Source organism: Scyliorhinus torazame, chromosome 17, assembly GCF_047496885.1.
Source record: "Scyliorhinus torazame isolate Kashiwa2021f chromosome 17, sScyTor2.1, whole genome shotgun sequence".
In the NCBI taxonomy this organism is placed as follows: domain Eukaryota; kingdom Metazoa; phylum Chordata; class Chondrichthyes; order Carcharhiniformes; family Scyliorhinidae; genus Scyliorhinus; species Scyliorhinus torazame.
Genome location: NC_092723.1, coordinates 11,402,017 through 11,422,324, shown reverse-complemented (window position 1 = coordinate 11,422,324; position 20,308 = coordinate 11,402,017). Strand labels below are relative to the sequence as shown.

At 48.4% G+C, this 20,308-nt stretch overlaps 1 protein-coding gene across 3 annotated transcripts in view; it reads right to left on the bottom strand.

Moving 5' to 3' along the window:
• LOC140393712 (AMP deaminase 2-like) overlaps window positions 1-20,308 on the bottom strand; it is a 160,999-nt gene that overhangs the window by 37,672 nt on the left and 103,019 nt on the right. For all 3 annotated transcript variants that reach the window (XM_072480025.1, XM_072480023.1, XM_072480026.1), the window contains exons 7-10: window positions 19,994-20,135; window positions 16,432-16,521; window positions 10,564-10,693; window positions 4,527-4,721 (exon numbers count right to left, since the gene is read on the bottom strand). In XM_072480025.1, coding sequence (XP_072336126.1) covers window positions 4,527-4,721; window positions 10,564-10,693; window positions 16,432-16,521; window positions 19,994-20,135 — 557 coding nt within the window. The remainder of the gene's footprint in view (window positions 1-4,526; window positions 4,722-10,563; window positions 10,694-16,431; window positions 16,522-19,993; window positions 20,136-20,308) is intronic.

Here is a 20,308-nt window from a genome sequence, read left to right as displayed (position 1 = left end):
GCACTGAAATTTCAAAGAATTAGCACAGTCTAAGGATCAATACTATGAATGCCAAGCATTTACCCGAAGATGTGACACAGGTTTTTTTGTGAATACTAATCCCATTAATCCATTAATATAGCCTTTCCACCAAGTCTTGTATTGATCACGTATAGAATGAACACACTCGTGTTGTAGGTGAAAGGGATCCCGTTACTAGAGGTCAACCTGCCAATAGCCTCAAGTGTAATTTGCCTTCGCTCCGATCCGTCATGGATGCTCTTTCTTCCCTCCCAACCTCCCACATTTCCAACTGGAATTATTTCTCCTGGCAGGAGTCAATCCCCAGGTAAATTTAAAATTCGATTGATATAAAGTAGCCAGGGACAGCTAGGGTCACGTACTTACTATTCGGAGTACTGAGGCTCGGGTCCCCTCCTCTTTTCACATCCCTGCCAGAATTTAAAGAAAAATAGGCCATTTACAATCTGGATGGGGAATTAACTTTAAACTGCTCACAAGAATTAAAGTTTACTGGTGGGTAAAGATGGGTAATATGAAGATCCAAAGACCTGAGCATCCCGGGTTCACTCCCTGGTCTGTCAGAAGTTAGTTAATTTCAACTGGGGAAGTTGAATACTCGTGCGTTGCATTACCCTCGAGTTAGAGGAGCTCAAAAAGAACACCGACAAGGTTTCCAATTTAGATAGCTAGCCATTAAACCGCTGCCACAAAGTCTGAATGTCAACCTCAGGTAGTATTAGTCGTGATGTGCTCACTATCTAATCAAAGGAGACCATGGCCTCTTTAAGTGTCATTTGTGGGGGGTTTTGCTTGGGGGGGGGGGGGGTCTACCCGGTTCTGTTGGCGAGCTGCCCACCACTATCTAATCATGAGCTGGTTTAGCACAGGGCTAAATCGCTGGCTTTTAAAGCAGACCAGGCAGGCCAGCAGCGTGGTTCAATTCCCGTACCAGCATCCCCGAACAGGCGCCGCAATGTGGAGACCATCGGCTTTTCACAATAACTTCATTTGAAGCCTACTTGTGACCATAAGCGATTTTCATTTCATTTTCATCACACAGTCACTTTTCTGGGCTCGAGGGAACTTCTCCCTGGGCTATCCCACACTTGAATTATTTTCGTCACTGGGGAGCTGGACTCACTGGTCAGACCGGCTCATCATTTTGAAAGGGTGCCCCAATTTCTAAGTGGGCTTGTAGGTCTCCCGCTCATGGGTAATGTCACCCCCACACACATGGGCATTGCCCCACACCCCCTAAGTGATAACACCCTGCTATGGGGTTGCTGAGGGCCCCTTTGTCAAGCCTCCATCCACCCTCACTTCCAGGATCCCCACCCTTCACCCCGCTCCAAACCTTCGAGGCGTACAGGTCCTTAGGTCACTGAAAGGGGCAACACAGGTGGAGAAGGTAGTCAACAAGGCATACGGCATGCTTGCCTTTATTGGCCGGGGCATTGAGTATAAGAATTGGCAAGTCATGTTGCAGCTGTATAGAACCTTAGTTAGGCCACACTTGGAGTATAGTGTTCAATTCTGGTCGCCACACTACCAGAAGGATGTGGAGGCTTTAGAGAGGGTGCAGAAGAGATTTACCAGGATGTTGCCTAGTATGGAGGGCATTAGCTATGAGGAGAGGTTGAATAAACTCGGTTTGTTCTCACTGGAACGACGGAGGTTGAGGGGCGACCTGATAGAGGTGTACAAAATTATGAGGGGCATAGACAGAGTGGATAGTCAGAGGCTTTTTCCCAATGCAGAGGGGTCAATTACTAGGGGACATAGGTTTAAGGTGCGAGAGGCAAGGTTTAGAGGAGATGTACGAGGCAAGTTTTTTTTAATACTCGCTGCCGGAGGAGGTGGTGGAAGCAGGGACGATAGTGACATTTAAGGGGCATCTTGACAAATACATGAATAGGATGGGAATTGAGGGATACGGACCCAGGAAGTGTAGAAGACTTTAGTTTAGACGGGCAGCATGGTCGGCGCAGGCTTGGAGGGCCGAAGGGCTTGTTCCTGTGCTGTACTTTTCTTTGTTCTCTGAGGCCCCTTCATACCCACTCTACACCCCACCCCCCACCCTTCTTACCACACCCTCCACCTTCATACCCCACCTCCACCCTCATCTCATGAGCATTGCCCCCTCACGCGCTGACCATCGGCAGTGCCATCATGGCAGTGCACCTGCCGGTTTTGCAATGTCACCCAGGCACCTCAGCAGTTCAATGGTGGCAAGGTGCCAGTCCAGGCAGTGCCACATTGCCTGAGTTCTGGGGAGAGCCAAGGGGCCACCTTGCCCTATCCGTGACCACCCAGGGGCCTCGATGGCCCGAGAGATCACCCCCTTCCCACCCCGGGTGCTGTTCCGCCTTGTCCATGTTTGCGTGGGACCATTACTGAACAGCACCCAGCTCGAAGCTCCTCTGGGAGCCCGGTAGATCGTAGGTAATCACGCATCCTTAGACATGCGTGGCTTGGTCCCGCCCATTGTAGGTGGGATTCTGACTGCGTGGTGGGATCTGGTTAGATCCCACAAGGGATACTGGCCGTCAGGAAGCCCGTGTGAGGCCTCTCCCGGGAACTACCGGCTGAGTCATTGCCCGCTCGGCGCAAAGTGACCAGTAGATCACGCACCATATGTTATTATATGAGCAATTGGAGAACTCTGCCCAATTCTAGTTCCTTCAGATGGTGGCTGATATGGTGACCTTGGAAAAGGTTAAGAGGAGAGATACAAGAGAGATTCCCAGCTTAAAGAGCCTTAATTATTCAGACAGGCATAAAGAGCTGGGTCTATAGACTTTACAGCATCACCAACGTAAGAGAGTATCTGATGGGGGAGTGCGAGATAAAGAAAAGATTGCATTGTATGCCTATGATAAAGCTATTTCAGTTTGACAGGTTGGGGAGTACCAAGGATGTGCATTCAAACAATACAAATATAGAAACAGAATAGATGGGAATAGATGTCCCAGAGAGGGAGCTGTCCCAGTTTTTGCCTGAGACAGAGAATGCATCAGCTAGAAAGTCCCCAAGAGATTACATGATGGCAGAAAGAAGGCTTTGCCAAAGCAAGTGTCTAGTCATGATGTTTTAGGCATCTTGTGTGGAACAGCTGGCCCTACCCTGTCCATTACTTCCAGATGTTGGGTGTCATTTATCCACTTGGAACGGTACTGCAGGGCGTTTGTGCAACCAGTCACCAGCAAACGTCACTACCTTTGGGGAAAAACATGACAAACGCTCTCCAAAAACAATAATCCTTTGTTTATAGTAAAATTATTTATTTTGGGGCAAAACCATAATCTGAGAAAGGACCTCTGCCCGTGGCCTTTTGTGTTACTGATGGCAATTGAAAGATACAAGAAAGAATTCTAACCCAATTATTTTTCTTGTGTTCAGACAAATGCTCAGTTCAACTTCAACGCCCCCAAGTACTTAGCACAGGCTTAAGCAGACAACAAAGAAAACAAAGTACTTGCACAGTTGCAACAATTCGACATTTGTGTTTTAAAAGTAGGAGTCACTCATTTTTCTGTAATAGAATAACTGGAAAAGATTTTGTTTGTTGCTCTTTTGTTTTTCCCTCCTCCCTTTCATTCAATTCAAATGGGGAATTACAAGGTGAACGCAAATTCCTATCAAGCCATGGTACGAGTGGTTTTACCAATTCAAACACAAAAGGAAAATCTGACTGATCTGGACATAAAAAACAAAGAACAATCCAGCATAGAACAGGCCCTTCAGCCCTCCAAGCCTGTACTGGTCATGATACCACTCTTGGCCAAAACCCTCAGTACTTCCTAGTGCCGTATCCCTCTATACCCATCCTATCCATGTATTTGGCCAAATGCCTTTTGAACGCCGTTAATATATCTGCTTCCACAATCTCCCCTGGCAGCGCACGTTCCAGGCACTCACCACCCTCGGTGTAAAAAAAACTTGCCTTGCACATCTCCTCTAAACTTTGTCCCAGGGACCTTAAACCTATGCCTCCTAGTGACTGACGCCCCCACCCTGGGAAAGAGTGCCTGCCATCCACTCTATTCATGCCTCTCAATCTTGTAGACCTCAGGCCGTCCCTCAACCTCCGTCTTTCTAATAACTATGACCTAAAATGAGACTTAGTATTGCGTAAATCCAAGTATTTTGGAGCAAAACCATAATCTTGAAAGGACCTCTGCCCTTGGCTTTGTGCTACTGATGGCATTGAAAGATATAAGAAAGAACCCTAACCAAACTATTTTTCTTGTGTTCAGACACAAGAGCTGCATCATGCTCCCGGAAAATGCTCAGTTCAACTGTTCAGTTCAAGGGATCAGGGGTTATGGGGAGAAGGCAGGAGAATGGGGATGAGAAAATATCAGCCATGATTGAATGGCGGAGCAGACTCGGTTGACTAAGTGGCCGAATTCTGCTCCTATGTCTGATGGTCCAAGTATTGGGAGAACAAACTGGGGGGAAGCAGTGGGTTGCTTGTGACTGATGGGTTTTGGTGCCTCTTACAAACTACATTCTGAGCATACCGCATGCACATCAAGCGTGTCCACACTGAGATCGTAGGCTGTGAGGTTCATGCTCTCAAAGACATCCTTCAGAGTCTGTCCTTTTCCGTTTTCCGTGCGAATAATTTCATCTGGGTTCTTCTTCATTGAACGCTTGATAAAACGAAGCAGATGTTTCTGGTTCATGCAGGATGATGCGTGAATGTGGGTATCAACCTGTTAGTTAAGGGAACAGGTTACAAACATAAACCAAGAGAAACCCTCATCTATTGCACTGTTTTAAAATCTAGCCGCTTAGAGCAGGCATTTGAATGACAGAGTAAACAGGAGTCTAGCATATGCTAAATTTAACTACAGTAGCTGGAATAAAACACGCTGATGTATTTACTGGCACTGTGGAGAATATCGTGATCTTCTTTTCCACTAGTTATCTTGGAATAAGTGGATCCTGTTTATGTACTGCTACCGTCCACACTTTTCTATAAAGATGTTCAAATTAAATTAAACAAATCAGATTTAATAAAAAGAAAGCAATTCATACGTTGACAAACTCAATTTTGAAGATATTCTCCCCCTCTGTTCTGCACAGATTTTATAATGCACATCAGAAACCATGCAGTTAGTCTCCTGAAATGAACTGGATATACTTTGAGATTGACGGCTGCATTGAAATACTGGATCAGGTACAAGGAAAACAGAGGCATAAGGAGACTATGTTTCAATCCTATACTCATTTTTGCGATCTGCAGAAATTTCTAATTAAAATGGCTTGGACATGAGAAATTTAAAACGTAATTTTCATTGCTCTGAAATGTTGTGTTCCCCATACCCAAGGTCTCATTAGTCTTAAATTGGTGCACGGCAGATATTAGGGTTTTTCCAATTATGTAGGAACAACAGTTTTAGTGCTCCTATATTTAGAACTCTGATGCATCTCTCAAGCTCCAGTCATCGTCCAGCTGGCATTCTGCCTCTCTCCATGAACAGAGGCATTTTGCTGACCAACATTGCCAAAATTATAAAAGTGTGCATCAAAAATAAAAAAATAAAACATTGGGTGGTGGGGGAGGGAAAGGCGGCAATTAACAGCTACTTCAAAATATTTGGATGGCACCGCAGACTAGCCCTATCCTAACCCAAGTATCGTTACCCCCGGGTTTAAATCCAGTGCACACAGAAGGAATCAAAGTTTATGTCAGCTCACTATGTTGGCGTAGTGGTAGTAGCAGGGGTCCAGGCTAACGCTCAGTGGACATGGGTTCCACCATGGTAGCTGGTCAAATTTAAATTTAATTACCGGTAATAAATCTGGAATTGAATGCCAATTGAAACTACCATGGATTTTGTAAAAACCCATCGGGTTCACTAATGCCCTTTAGGGAAGAAAATCTGCTGTCCTTAACCTGGTCTGGCCTACATGTGATTCTAGACCAACAGCAATCTGCTCTCTGGGCGATTGTAGATGGGCAACATCTCAAGAAAGAGTAAAGAAGAAAAAAAAATTTTTAAGCAACCTATATGAAAGAGATAAAGACAGAGCTTCAATTCTCAACGAGTGTGGGCTTCCAATATAAACAGAACGCTATGTGATGAATGTAGGAATTTCAGATACATTGTATTGTATGTAGTGGTGCAGTAAGGGTTAAAAGCCCGGGTTAGTGCGTGTGTGACTGCTGCAGTCATGTTTTTAAAAATTCTGGTTTGAAAGACAGCAGGCTTTTTAAAGATAGGGGTGCAATTAAAGCATTTTAAAAGCTGGGCTCAAGGAATTTTGTTTACATAATGAGGGCTCCCTAGGGAGTAGATAATTAGAGACATTATGTTTAGCTTAGTAAGATGATGTAGTTAATGGGAGGAGCCAGGGGCTGAAGCAGTCAGGTGTTGAGTTTTCAATATCAAATTTCAGTTTTAGATTGGGATGTGAACCAAGAGCAGTTTCTCTCAAGACAGTGAGTTAAAGATTTGCCTGCGAACGGGACAAGAGCAGTTTCTCAAAAGCTGGCAGGTTAAACAGTTGGAGGCAGGCAAGAATCTGCAAGCTGGTTCCTGAAGGATATCTCTTTCTCAAAACAGTACCCAGACAGCTCCAATAAGTTTTCTTGAGTTGACTAACTGTATTTAAAAGTGGATTTTGACCCGAGGTGGGGTTTTGCTTGAGTGGAGATAAATGATAGTAGTTAGGATTTAGCGTTTCATTGTTAAGCACTGTTCAACTGGCAATTGTAAACTATTTTCTTTATGATGTTAAAGTTTCATAGAATTTACAGTGCATAAGGAGGCCATTTGGCCCATCAAAACTGTGCACCCCACCCAATCTCACACTTCCACCTATCCCCGAAACCCAGCAACCCCACATTACATTTTTAACACTAAGGACAATTTTCATAGCCAATCCACCTAACCTGCACATCTTTGGACTGTGGGAGGAAACCGGAGCACCCGGAGGAAACCCACGCAGACATGGGGAGAATGTGCAGACTGACTCCCCACAGATAGTGACCCAAGACGGGAATCAAACCTGGGACCCTGGAGCTGTGAAGCAGCAGTGAAGCAACTGTGCTATCCACTGTGCTACCGTGCTGCCCTAGTTAAAGTTAATGATACTATAGTAGTAAGAAAGTTTTTTTAATATACCATATCCTTAATTGTGCACGGAATCACTCCTGGAGCGAAGTATCCTTTATGGGGGTTTCGGTCTGGTATCCTAGCAACTGTTAGGGAATCTGGGGCGAGATTCTCCGATCCCCCGCTGGGTCGGAGAATCGCCAGGGGCTGGCGTGAATCCCGCCACCGCCGGTTGCCGAATTCTCCGGCACCGGATATTCGGCGGGGGCGGGAATCGCGCCGCGCCGGTTGGCGGTCCCCCGTCCCCCCCGCGATTCTCCGGCCCGAATGGGCCGAAGTCCCGCCGCTAAAATGCCTGTCCCGTAGATTAAACCACCTACCTTACCGGCGGGACAAGGTGGCGCGGGCGGGCTCCGGGGTCCTGGGGGGGGGGGGGGGCGCGGGGCGATCTGGCCCCGGGGGGTGCCCCCACGGTGGCCTGGCCCGCGATCGGGGCCCACCGATCCGCGGGCGGGCCTGTGCTGTGGGGGCACTCTTTCCCTTCCGCCTCCGCCACGGTCTCCACCATGGCGGAGGCAGAAGAGACTCCCTCCACTGCGCATCCGCGGGAATGCAGTGAGCGGCCGCTAATGCTCCCGCGCATGCGCCGCCCGGAGATGTCATTTCCGCGTTAGCTGGCGGGGCACCAAAGGCCTTTTCCGCCAGCTGGCGGGTCGGAAATTCGTCCGGCGCCGGCCTAGCCCCTTAAGGTTGGGGCTCGGCCCCCAAAGATGCGGAGCATTCCGCACCTTTGGGGCGGCGCGATGCCCGACTGATTTTCGCCGTTTTGGGCGCCAGTCGGCGGACATCGCGCCGATACCGGAGAATTTCGCCCCTGGTCCGGGATTGTAATAACTAATTAGGTACTATTTGGTCATTTCCTTTTAAGGAAGGAAATCTGTTGTTTTTAACCAAATCTGGCCAATATGTGACTCAAGACCACAGCAATGCGATTGACTCTTAACTGCCCACTGAAATGGCCTAGCCTGCAGTTCTATTCAAGACGTTAGGCCACCATCATTTAAGGGCAATAAATGCGACACCCATGTGAATTAATTTTATCAAAGACTTATTTCTCTATCCTTCACCATCACATCCACCCCCCAGTGTTTTTAAATGTTGGTACTGGGTTTTATCATATCTTTTATCCTACAGACTGCCAGTTTGGGATACTGTTGGTCCACAAAGTGCCTCTGACCATGGAGGAAGGCACTATGTCAGTTGATCGATGACCTAAATCTTTGTAGATGTACTTGAGCTCTGAATGTAAAAGCAATAAAACAGTTTTTCCTACATTGCAGGAAAGAAACGGAATCTTTGAAAGATTACCAAATTAAGTTATGAGCTCTTGGGATGGAATCATAGAATCCCTACAGTACAGAAGGTGGCCGGGCGGCACGGTGGTTAGCACTGCTGCCTCACGGCGCCGAGGACCCGGGTTCGATCCCGGCCCTGGGTCACTGTCCGTGTGGAGTTTGCACATTCTCCCTGTGCCTGCGAGGGTCTCACCCCCACAACCCAAACATGTGCAAGGTAGGTGTATTGGCCGCGCTAAATTGACGCTTAATTGGAAAAAAAGGAATTAGGCACCCCTAAGTTTATTTTCAAAAGTACAGAAGGAGGCCCATTGAGTCTGCACTGACCCTCTGAAAGAACACTCTACCTGGGCCCACCAGCCTACCATATCCCCACAACGCCACCTTATCTTTGGACACTCTAGGGGAAATTTAGCATGATCAATCCACATCATAGGACTGTGGGAGGAAACCGGAGCTCCCGGAGGAAACCCATGCAGCCACGGGGAGAATGCACCAACTCCACACAAGACACTGACCCACGGTCGGAATCAAACCTGGGTCTCTGACGCGGTGATGTAGCAGTGCTGAGCACTACTCCGCCTACAGGAGGAACATTCCAACATTTCAGAATAATAAAACCTCAGTTGCTTCTCAATTTTTGCATTAGCCAGATTATACTTGATCTAAGAGTGATTTATGCTCCGATTCGATGCCTGAAATATAATGTGTTCCATTTCCCAGAGCAAACTTTCTTGCATCCTACAATATATATTTGAACACTGTGCTACATATTGTCCCGATTTCCACACCGCTTATACAGTGCTGCACAGAACATGTTTTGAGTTGGATAGGGTTAGCTTAGTGATGGTGCATTTAACTGTTGAGTATTCTTCCCCATCAGCATGGAGTTCATGCTTATCAAGTGGTGCTTAGATGAACGAGTTTGTTTCTGTTAAATTCAGTTATTTCTCTTAATAATCAACTTCTGATAATTCACTCACCTTTAGCAATAAAAAGTTACTTATAGTAATTTGTTCCAATTATGAAGTCATATAGCAATATGGAAACTAGCCATGGAAATCAACTTTAGAAAATGGAAATAAAATTGCATTGAATAAAGGTAAGGTAGTATGAAGCCCAATATTGTTCAACTCATTCACAGTAATAAAAGAAAGGCTTGCATTTATATCCTGCTTTTAAATAAATAAATAAATAATCTTTATTGTCACAAGAAGGCTTACAATAACACTGCAATGAAGTTACTGTGAAAAGCCCCTAGTCGCCACATTCCGACGCCTGTTCGGGTACACAGAGGAATTCAGAATTTTCAGCTGGTACGGGAATTGAACCCGTGCTGCTGGCCTTGTTCTGCATCACAAACCAGCTGTCTAGCCCACTGATTTTCACAACTATCTGGAAGTACTTATCGAAGTGTAGTCGCTGTCATAATGTAGTAAATAGGGTAGCACAGTGGTTAGCACTGTTGCTCCACAGCACCAGGGTTCGATTCCCAGCTTGGGTCACTGTCTGTGCGGAGTCTGCACATTCTCCCCGTGTCTGCGTGGGTTTCCTCCGGGTGCTCCGGTTTCCTCCCACAAGTCCCGAAAGACGTGCTGTTAGGTGAATTGGGCATTCTGAATTCTCCCTTCCTGTACCCGAACAGGCACCGGAATTGTGGCGACTGGGGGATTTTCACAGTGACTTCATTGCAGATTGTGATTTAGCGGGGGAATGCAACCAACTGAGCCATGGCTTACTCATGTTATTCTTACCGCTTGTTTGCTGGATGGACTCCTAGCAACAGCGCGTTAATTTAAACTACACTGGTGTCAATGATATCTGCACCACTTACAAACATCCCCGCAAGCTGCAAACATCAATAAGTATAGTTTAGAAGAGATTTTTAATCGTAACAAAAACCTCTCATAGAGAAATAACCCTGGATGCGGGTTTTCAGTAAACTGCTTGCAGCACACGACAAGCATTGAGCAAAGCCTGATTGCCATGAGAAGCTACCAATGTCACATCCAGTTTATTTCCCAAATAAATTGTTATAGTGGTGGTAAAATAAACCAAGTGGGGAGTAAGAAATACTGGAACACAGTAGATTAAATATACAAGAGCGAAAGTAAAAAGCAAGTTCTCGGTTTCCCTACTTTGCGAATATTGTAGAAGTCTCGATGTGGTACTTTCTTCTGAGCCACCAGCTCCTTCATTTCGTTCAGTAAAACATGCATCTGGAACTTAGAACACAGATACTGCAGCCGTCGATAGCAGAAGGATTTCCTGTTGGGACAAAAAGGAAAATAGTTCTGCTAACTGCTCATCTACTCACATAATCTACAAGAACAAAATCAGTTCTATTAAAGTAAGGTATTTGAAATATTTGGTTTTGATTGTAAGCTTTTCATTAAAATAAAATTGTAGATTTCCAGTTGTGGCTATGTGGAGCTAAGTCGCACATTTGGCGGCTCCCGCAAAAAATTGACTTTTGGGCTCTTTTCAGGGCCCCCAACGGCATTTTTCCGACGTTTCCCGGTGTGGGAAGGAGATTACAATAGTTCCCCGACAGTATATGGCTTTTACCAGGAGCGGGGCGACTAAAAAAGTGGTGGTGGACCCGAAGAAGGTGCGAGGGAAGAAGAGCAAGATGGCGGCGGGCGGGGACCAGGCAGCGTGGATGCAGTGGGCGCAGGAGCAGCAGGAGGTTATCCAGCGCTGCTTCAGGGAGCTCAAAACGGACCTGCTGGAGCCGATGAAGGCCTCTATTAAGCTGCTGGAGACCCAGAGGGTGGCGATCCATGAGGTCCGACAAAAGATCTCAGATAATGTGGATGAGATCTTGGGCCTAGCGATAAAGGTGGAGGCGCACGAGGCGCTCCACAAGAAATGGCAGGAGCGGTTCGAGGAGATGGAGAATCGGTCGAGGCGGAAGAATCTGCGGATTCTGGGCCTCTCGGAGGGGCCGGACGTGGGGGCCTTTGTGGTCACCATGTTGAACTCGCTGAAGGGAGCGGGGTCCTTCCAGGGGCCCCTGGAGCTGGAAGGGACCCATAGAGTGCTGGCGAGGAGGCCCAAGTCTGAAGAGCCTCCGCGGGCGGTGCTGGTGTAGTTTCATCGGTTCGCTTATCGGGAGTGCGTGCTCAGGTGGGCCAAGAAGGAGAGGAGCAGCAGGTGGGAGAACGTGGAGGTTCGAATATACCAGGGCTGGATACAATCGAGCGAAAGCGGTGCTGCACAGGAAGGGGGTGAAGTTCGGCATGTTGCAGCCGGCGCGACTGTGGGTCACCTACAAGGACCGGCACCATTATTTTGAGTCTCCGGAGGAGGCGTGGGCCTTTGTTAAGGCCGAGAAGTTGGACACAAATTGTCAGTCGGGAAGGGCGTTTGGGGATTGCGGTTGATATGCTACATTTTGAGGGGGGGGGTCCTTTGCTCTTGTTTCTTTTTGGTTCGGTGAGGGTGGTTAGGGCGGGTTGGGCACTTTTTTGGTTGGGTCTGTCGGGGGGGCTCTTGGAGGGGGGTAAGGAAATGGAACAGGGGTGGATGGGCGGCAGGGGGGATGGAGCCCCGCGGGGGAGGGGGAGGCCCGAGTCGGGGGTGAGGGGACTGGGCCTGTAAAAGAGAGTGTCGAGACGGGGCCTGTCGCCGTGGGGAATGGGCCGGGCGTGGGGTGCGGGCACGTGGCTGGCCGAGGAGGGGTTATGGCTAGTCGGCGGGGGAGGGGGGCGGGTAGCCCCCTGATCCGGCTGATAACCTGGAACGTAAGGGGACTGAACGGGCCGGTCAAGCGGGCCCGGGTGTTTGCGCACCTGAAGGCGGATGTGGTCATGCTCCAGGAGACACACCTGAAGGTGGCAGACCAGGTAAGATTGAGGAAGGGGTGGGTAGATCAGGTGTTTCATTCGGGGCTGGATGCCAAAAATCGAGGGGTGGCGATCTTGGTGGGAAAGAAGGTGTCGTTCGAGGCGTCGAGCATTGTGGCAGACAATGGCGGTAGGTACGTAATGATAAATGGTAAGCTGCAAGGGGAGAGGGTGGTGCTGGTCAATGTGTACGCCCCGAACTGGGACGATGCGGGTTTTATGCGGCGCATGTTGGGTCGGATCCCAGACTTGGAAATGGGGGGCCTGATAATGGGGGGAGACTTTAACACGGTGTTGGATCCGGCACTGGATCGCTCCAGGTCTAGGACGGGTAGGAAGCCAGCGGCGGCGAGAGTGCTGAGGGGGTTTATGGACCAGATGGGAGGGGTGGACCCTTGGAGATTTGCAAGGCCGGAGGCGAGGGAATTTTCATTCTTCTCGCATGTTATTAAGGCTTATTCCCGGATTGACATTTTAATTATGAGCAGGGCGCTGATAGCGAGAGTAGAGGATACCGAGTACTCGGCGATAGCCATTTCGGATCATGCCCCGCATTGGGTGGACTTAGAGCTGGGGGAGGAGAGGGACCAGCGCCCGTTGTGGCACATGGAGGTGGGGCTGCTGGCGGACGAGGGAGTGAGTGAGCGGGTCCGAGGAAGCATAGAGAGATACCTGGAGGCCAATGATAACGGAGAGGTCTGACTGGTGATAGTATGGGAGGCGCTGAAGGCGGTGGTTAGGGGAGAGCTGATCTCCATTGGGGCCCACAAGGAGAGGAGGGAGCAGAGGGAGAGGAAGAGGCTGGTGGGGGAGATGGTGAGGGTAGACAAGAGATATGCGGAGGTGCCTGAGGAAGGACTGTTGAGGAAGAGGCGCAGCCTCCAGGCCGAATTCGACCTGGTGACCACCAGGAAGGCGGAGGTGCAGTGGAGGAAGGCCGAGGGGGCGATTTATGAGTATGGGGAAAAGGCAAGCCGGATGCTGGCACATCAGCTTCGGAAGCGGGACGCAGCTAGGGAGATCCGGGGAGTTAAGGACAGGGGAGGGAGTGTGGTGCGGGTTGGCATAAATGGGGTCTTCAGGGACTTTTATGAGGAATTGTATTGGTCCGAGCCCCCACTGGAGGAGGGAGGGATGGGCCGCTTTCTGGACCAACTGAGGTTTCCGAAGGTGGAGGAGGGACTGGTGGCAGGATTGGGGGCCCCGATTGGGCTGGAGGAGCTGACCAAAGGGATAGGGGACTGGTGGTGGGATTGGTGGCCCCGATTGGGCTGGAGGAGCTGACCAAAGGGAGAGGAAGCATGCAGGTGGGGAAGGCACCAGGGCCGGACGGTTTCCCGGTCGAATTCTACAAAAAATATATGGACCTGTTGTGCCTGTTGCTAGTTAGGACCTTCAATGAGGCAAGGGAGGGGGGGCTTTGCCCCCGACGATGTCCCGGGCACTGATCTCCTTTATCCTGAAGCGGGACAAGGATCCCCTGCAATGTGGGTCTTACAGGCCGATTTTGTTGCTAAATGTAGATGCCAAGGTGCTGGCGAAGGTCTTAGTCTCGAGGATTGAGGATTGTGTGCCGCAGGTCATCCACGAAGACCAGACGGGGTTCGTGAAGGGGAGGCAGTTGAACGCGAATGTGCGGAGGCTTCTGAACGTTATCATGATGCCGGCGAGGGAGGGGGAGGTGGAGATAGTTCTAGCGATGGACGCTGAGAAAGCCATCGATAGGGTAGAGTTGGGGTACTTGTGGGAGGTGCTGAAGAGGTTTGGGTTTGGGGTGGGGTTTGTCAGGTGGGTTAGACTGTTGTAGGAGGTCCCGATGGCGAGTGTGGCCACGAACAAGAGGAGGTTTGAGTACATTTGGTTGCACCGAGGGATGAGGCAGGGGTCCCCCCTGTTCTTCGCACTGGTGATTGAACCCCTGGCTGTGGTACTGAGGGAGTCGAGGAACTGGAGGGGGTTGGTGCGGGGTGGGGAGGAGCATAGGGTGTCACTCTATGCGGACGACTTGCTGCTATGTGGCGGACCCGGTAGGGGGAATGCCGGAGGTAATGAGGATCCTCAGGGAGTTCGGGGATTTCTCGGGGTACAAGCTCAACATGGGGAAGAGCGAGTTGTTTGTGGTTCACCCAGGGGACCAGGAGAGGGGGATTGGCGAGCTCCCACTAAAAAGGGCGGAGAGGAGCTTCAGGTATTTGGGGGTCCAGGTGGCCAGGAGCTGGGGGGGCCCTGCATAGGCTTAATTTCACAAGGCTGGTGGAGCAAATAGAGGAGGAGTTCAAGAGGTGGGACGCGTTGCTGCTGTCCTTGGCAGGTAGGGTGCAGTCAGTTAAAATGACGGTGCTCCCAAGGTTTTTGTTCCTGTTCCAGTGCCTCCCCGTGTTTATCCCGAAGGCCTTTTTTAGGCGGGTCAACAGGAGCATATTGGGGTTTGTGTGGGCGCGAGGGACTCAGAGGGTGAGAAGGGTGTTCCTGGAGCGGAGTAGAGATAGGGGGGGGGGCTGGCGCTACCCAACCTCTGTGGGTACTACTGGGCCGCCAATGCGACGACGGTGCGCAAGTGGGTGATGGAGGGGGCTGCATGTGGGTACGAGTCTGGGGGCGCTGGCAACGGCGCCGCTGCCGCTCCCTCCAAGGAGGTATACCACGAGCCCGGTAGTGGCGGCTGCCCTCAAAATCTGGGGGCAGTGGAGGCGGCACAGGGGGGGAAGTTGGGGCCTCGGTGTGGACCCCAATACAGGGGAACCACAGGTTTGTCCCAGGGAGAACAGATGGTGGGTTTTCGGGGTGGCACAGGGCAGGGATACGAAGGCTGGGAGACCTGTTTGTGGACGGGAAGTTTGCGAGCCTGGGTGAGCTGGAGGAGAAGTATGGGCTTCCCCGGGGAACATCTTCAGATACTTACAGGTAAGGGCGTTTGCCAGGCGGCAAGTGGTGGAATTCCAACGGCTGCTGCCATGCACAGTACAGGACAGGGTGCTCTCGCAGGGGGGGGGATCTCGGAAACTTACCAGGTGATGCAGGAGGAGGAGGAGGCCTCGGTGGAGGATCTGAAAGGTAAATGGGAGGAGGAGTTGGGAGAGGAGATCGAAGAGGGGAAGTGGGCAGATGCCCTAGGGAGGGTGAATTCTTCCTCTTCATGCGCGAGGCTCAGCCTCATACAGTTTAAGGTGCTGCACAGGGCACACATGACTGGGACAAGGATAAGCCGGTTCTTTGGGGGGGTGAGGACAGGTGTGTTAGGTGTTCAGGGAGCCCAGCAAATCACACCCATATGTCCTGGGCATGCCCAGCGCTGGAGGAATTTTGGAAGGGCGTAGCGAGGACAGTGTCGAGGGTGGTAGGTTCCAGGGTCAAGCAGGGCTGGAGGCTCGCAATATTTGGGGTGGCAGAGGAGCCGGGAGTGCAGGAGGCGAAAGAGGCCGGTATTCTGGTCTTTGCGTCCCTGGTAGCCCGGCGGAGGATGCTTCTTCAGTGGAAGGATGCAAGGCCCCCAAGCGTGGAATCCTGGATCAACGATATGGCGGGGTTTATTAAGTTGGAGAGGATGAAATTCGCCTTAAGAGGGTCGGTACAAGGGTTCTTCAGGCAGTGGCAACCATTCTTAGACTTTCTGGCAGAATGGTAGACAATGGTCAGCAGCAGCAGCAACTCGGGGGGGGGGGGGGGGTCTATCTTATTTTATTTTTGTTTATTTACACTGGGGGATCTGAGGGGGTGTATATATTTGTTATGTTTGTTTTGAGTTAATTCGGGGTGTTAATTTATTATTTATGTACAGGGAGGAAGGCGGCATGGGGGTTGTTTTACTGTGTTTTGCATTTAACCCTGTTGGGTTCCTTTTTCATTTTGTTGTTGATATTCTGTGAAAACCTTAATAAAAATTTTTTTTTTTTTTTTTTTAAATTGTAACTTGTACTGGAGGGGTAAAGCCGCTTGATTGTACCTAAAAGAAACAATTATAACAACCACACCTTTTACAATGTTGTCAGCAAAGCAACACAGGTCGACAGAGACAATGGTGACGTACAGCTCGGTGTGGGGGGAGAGCGAGAGAGAGAGAGAGAAAGAGAGAGGTGGTGGTGGTCAAGAGAGGCAACCGGGTGTTGTCAAAAACTCAGATCAATTAATACCACAGCATTCAAATTCATTTGCACTTACACTGGTCCATTGATTATTAACGCCATTAAAACATTCATATCTGCAGTGAACTCTTGAAGATCTGGGCAAGGCAGGTCCAGTTCTGTTGACCTAAATAAACAGATTTCAGATCAGACTCCAGGCGTTTTCATTTTTTTAAAAAAAATACAAATTATTACAAGTTAGGACATAAATATGCAATTCCCTCTAGCTGGTTTAACAGGAATGCTACTGGGGATGGCTGTCATGCAAACTCACCAAACCCTCATTGTGGTTTGATGATCTCAACATGGCAGGACTCTTGCGCCACGATATCCTACCAAGATGACAAATACATGAATAGGATGGAAATAGAGGGATACGGACCCGGAAGTGTAGAAGATTTTAGTTTAGACAGGCAGCATGGTCGGCGCAGGCTTGGAGGGCCAAAGGGCCTGTTCCTGTGCTGTACATTTCTTTGTTCTTATTCTTATGATGTGGAGATTCCGGCATTGGACTGGTGTGAGCACAGTAAGAAGTTTTACAACACCAGGTTAAAGTCCAACAGGTTTGTTTCGATGTCACTAGCTTTCGGAGCGCTGCTCCTTCCTCAGGTGAATGAAGAGGTATACTCCAGAAACATATATATAGACAAATTCAAAGATGCCAGACAATACTTGGAATGTGAACATTAGCAGGTAATTAAGTCTTTACAGATCCAGAGATGGGGTAACCCCAGGTTAAAGAGGTGTGAATTGTGTCAAGCCAGGACAGTTGGTAAGATTTCGCAGGCCAGTTGGTGGGGGATGAATGTAATGCGACATGAATCCCATGTCCCGGTTGAGGCCGCACTCATGTGTGTGGAACTTGGCTATAAGCTTCTGCTCGGCGATTCTGCGTTGTCGCGCGTCCTGAAGGCCGCCTTGGAGAACGCTTACGCGGAGATCAGAGGCTGAATGCCCTTGACTGCTGAAGTGTTCCCCGACTGGAAGGGAACATTCCTGCCTGGTGATTATTCTTTATGACCAATAAAGATACTATTTGTCACTTTGTGCTTAGATCTGTAATTCTCCTATCACTATGATGCTATAACGGAGGGCAGAGCTAAAGGTCGCCATTGATGTGATACCACTATCAACCAGTAAGAGGAACTAGCTTCATGATGTTACAAAGGATCCCTGTGAACAATCTGATCTTGGGATTAAATAAACGATCGACGTTATGCAAATGAAGGAGGAAACCTGTCCTTTTAAAGAATCCAACTGAAATATGCCATACTTGGAACCATCTTGGAGTCTCCAAAATGAGAAGATTGTATACTATGGCTAAATTCAAAATTATCCTCCAGTCCACTATTATACTGATACTTTCACTGGAACTGGGTAATATGCATGCAAGTATAAAATGGCAAAATGTGGATTCTATGCCATTCATTTCCAAGTGTTTACCATTTCAGCTGAACCACAGGTGAGAGAAAGACCTCTTTTCAGCCTTATTTTTTCTGCTTGGCTATAACACAAGAGATAGGAAAGCAGACTACTGGAATACCAATTTAGTGAAGGAGATATGCCGTTTTGGATGATACGATGCATCATTTAATTCCTATTCTTGGTGCCTTGTCGCTGAGGGTTGTTGAGACATATAAAAGGCAGCAAGTGTTTAAAACATTTCATCTGCTGCACACCTGTTTATTGTCACATATCAGGTCTGCAATCCAAATAAGTAATGGAGCTTTTACACTTGTGAGGTTAAGCAATAACACGGTCTCCACTCAATAGCGATAAGATAACATATTCCTCTTCAGTGTCTTTCCCATTTTAATGTATCAATTGGATTTTTCCAAAATGAGACTGTTTCAGTCCAGCAACATTACCACGATACTACCCTACATCATGATAAAAAGGGATGCAAACTCCAAATTAAACATTTGTAAGTGCCACAATCCAATGAAACATGAAAAAATACTCGAAAAGCATTCCACTTTCTTGGAGCGATTTGGGCCGGCACAATGGTTAGCACAGTTGCAGGTCCCGGCTTGGATCACTGCCTGTGCAGGGTCTGCACGTTCTCCCAGTGTCTGTGTGGGTTTCCTCCGGGTGCTCCGGTTTTCTCCCCCAGTCCAAACATGTGGTTAGGTGGATTGGCCAAGATAAATTGCTGCTTAGGGTGGGGTTACAGGGCGTGATATTGGGCCTAGGTAGGGTGGTCTTTCAAAGTGTTGATGTAGACTCGATGGGCCGATTGGCCTCTCCTGCACTGTGAGGATTCTACAAAATATAATATTTCTGTTTCTAAACATGGGCAATGAAAGTTCTGGTCTTGGATGTCACTGGTGATGGTGTATTACAGTCCGCTGTTGCTGGAGCAACAGGCACTTTTACATGCATGGTACAGTCTGGAGCTAGGTTAAAGCTCCAACATTCTTTTCATCACATGGCTGACCAGGAATCTCTGCCACTCTTACCACCTGCCATTGGTGTTGGAAGGATTTGCAGGTTGATAATCTGTTTGGCTGCATTATTCCTTGGCCATCAAGCCCTGCAGTGGGACTTGAACCCAGAGCTCCTGACTTAGCAGCACAAGACCTCCCTAGATATCATTCAGGGCATATTAATACCTGAAAACATTAGCACTGACCAGGCAGCTGAAAACTATCCTAGGCATTCATTATTTACAAAGATTGAAATGACAACAACGGTGCTCTTAATATAATTAAATGCCCCAAGATGCTTCGGAGCAACATTAGAGAATAAAGAATGTCATTGAGCCACATAAAGAGATACCAGATCAGATGATCAAAAGCTTAGTCAAAGAGGTAGGTTTCAAGTAGTGTGTTAAGGGAGGGAGGGGAGGCGAGTAAGTGCAGGGAAGATATTCCGCAGCTTGGCACTTAGGCAACTGATGGCCCGACCGCCAATGGTGCAGCAATTAAAACTTGGGAATTCACAACAGGTTCTAACTAGAGGTGCACAGGTACCTCTGAAGGTGGTGGGGTTGGAGGAGATTTTAGAGATATAGAGGGGCAGGACCATGTAGAGATTTGAAAACATGTTAAAATCAAGACATTGTTTGACCAGCAGCCAACGCTGGTCAGTGAGCACAGGGGAGCGGGTCTTGGTGCGAGTTAAGACAAAGGCAACAGAAATTTGGATGATCTCAAGTTTACAGAGGGGAGAATATGGGAGAACACCAGGGGTGCGTTGAAAACATGGAGTATAGAGAAAATGAAGGCATAAATGAGGTTTCAGCAGCAGAGGAGAGGAGAATGGGGTGAATTTGGGCAATGTTAGGTAGGTGGAAACGGACAATGTTAGAGATGGCGCAAACAGGAAATCAGAAGCTCATTTTGGGACTAAGCATAACACCAAAGTTGTGAATATACTGCTTAATCTCAGACAGTTGTTAGTGAGAGGGATGGAGTCAATAACTAACAGAGTTTGGAATGGAAACTGAGAGCAATGGTTTCCGTCTTTCCAACACTTAATTGGAGGAAATTTCTACTCATTCAGCACTGGATACCCGGGTAACCCGTCTGATTATTCATAGTAAAGGAACTAATCAAAGGTTGTAAGAGTTCTTTTAAGATTACAACAGTTTTGATTACTTGTCCATAATATTTGTTTTCGAGTACACATGGGTGACTCCATCAATCATTCTGCAACCAAACCCAACATTCTCAGGCATTATATTTGGGTCACAATTTTCGTATGGATGCTCCTCAGCAAATGGTGAATGGAAAGATGTATCTGGAAAACAAATCAATTGTTAAAGTCTCAAAACAGTTTCTAACTGGAACGTTACACAAATACAGCACTCAGGGCAATTCTGGACAACCTAAGCACACAAGTGATGTGCAGAGGCAGTGCAGCAACAGAAACATTAAGGGGAGGGAGATTTTGTCGGTGTGCGAATCGTAGAA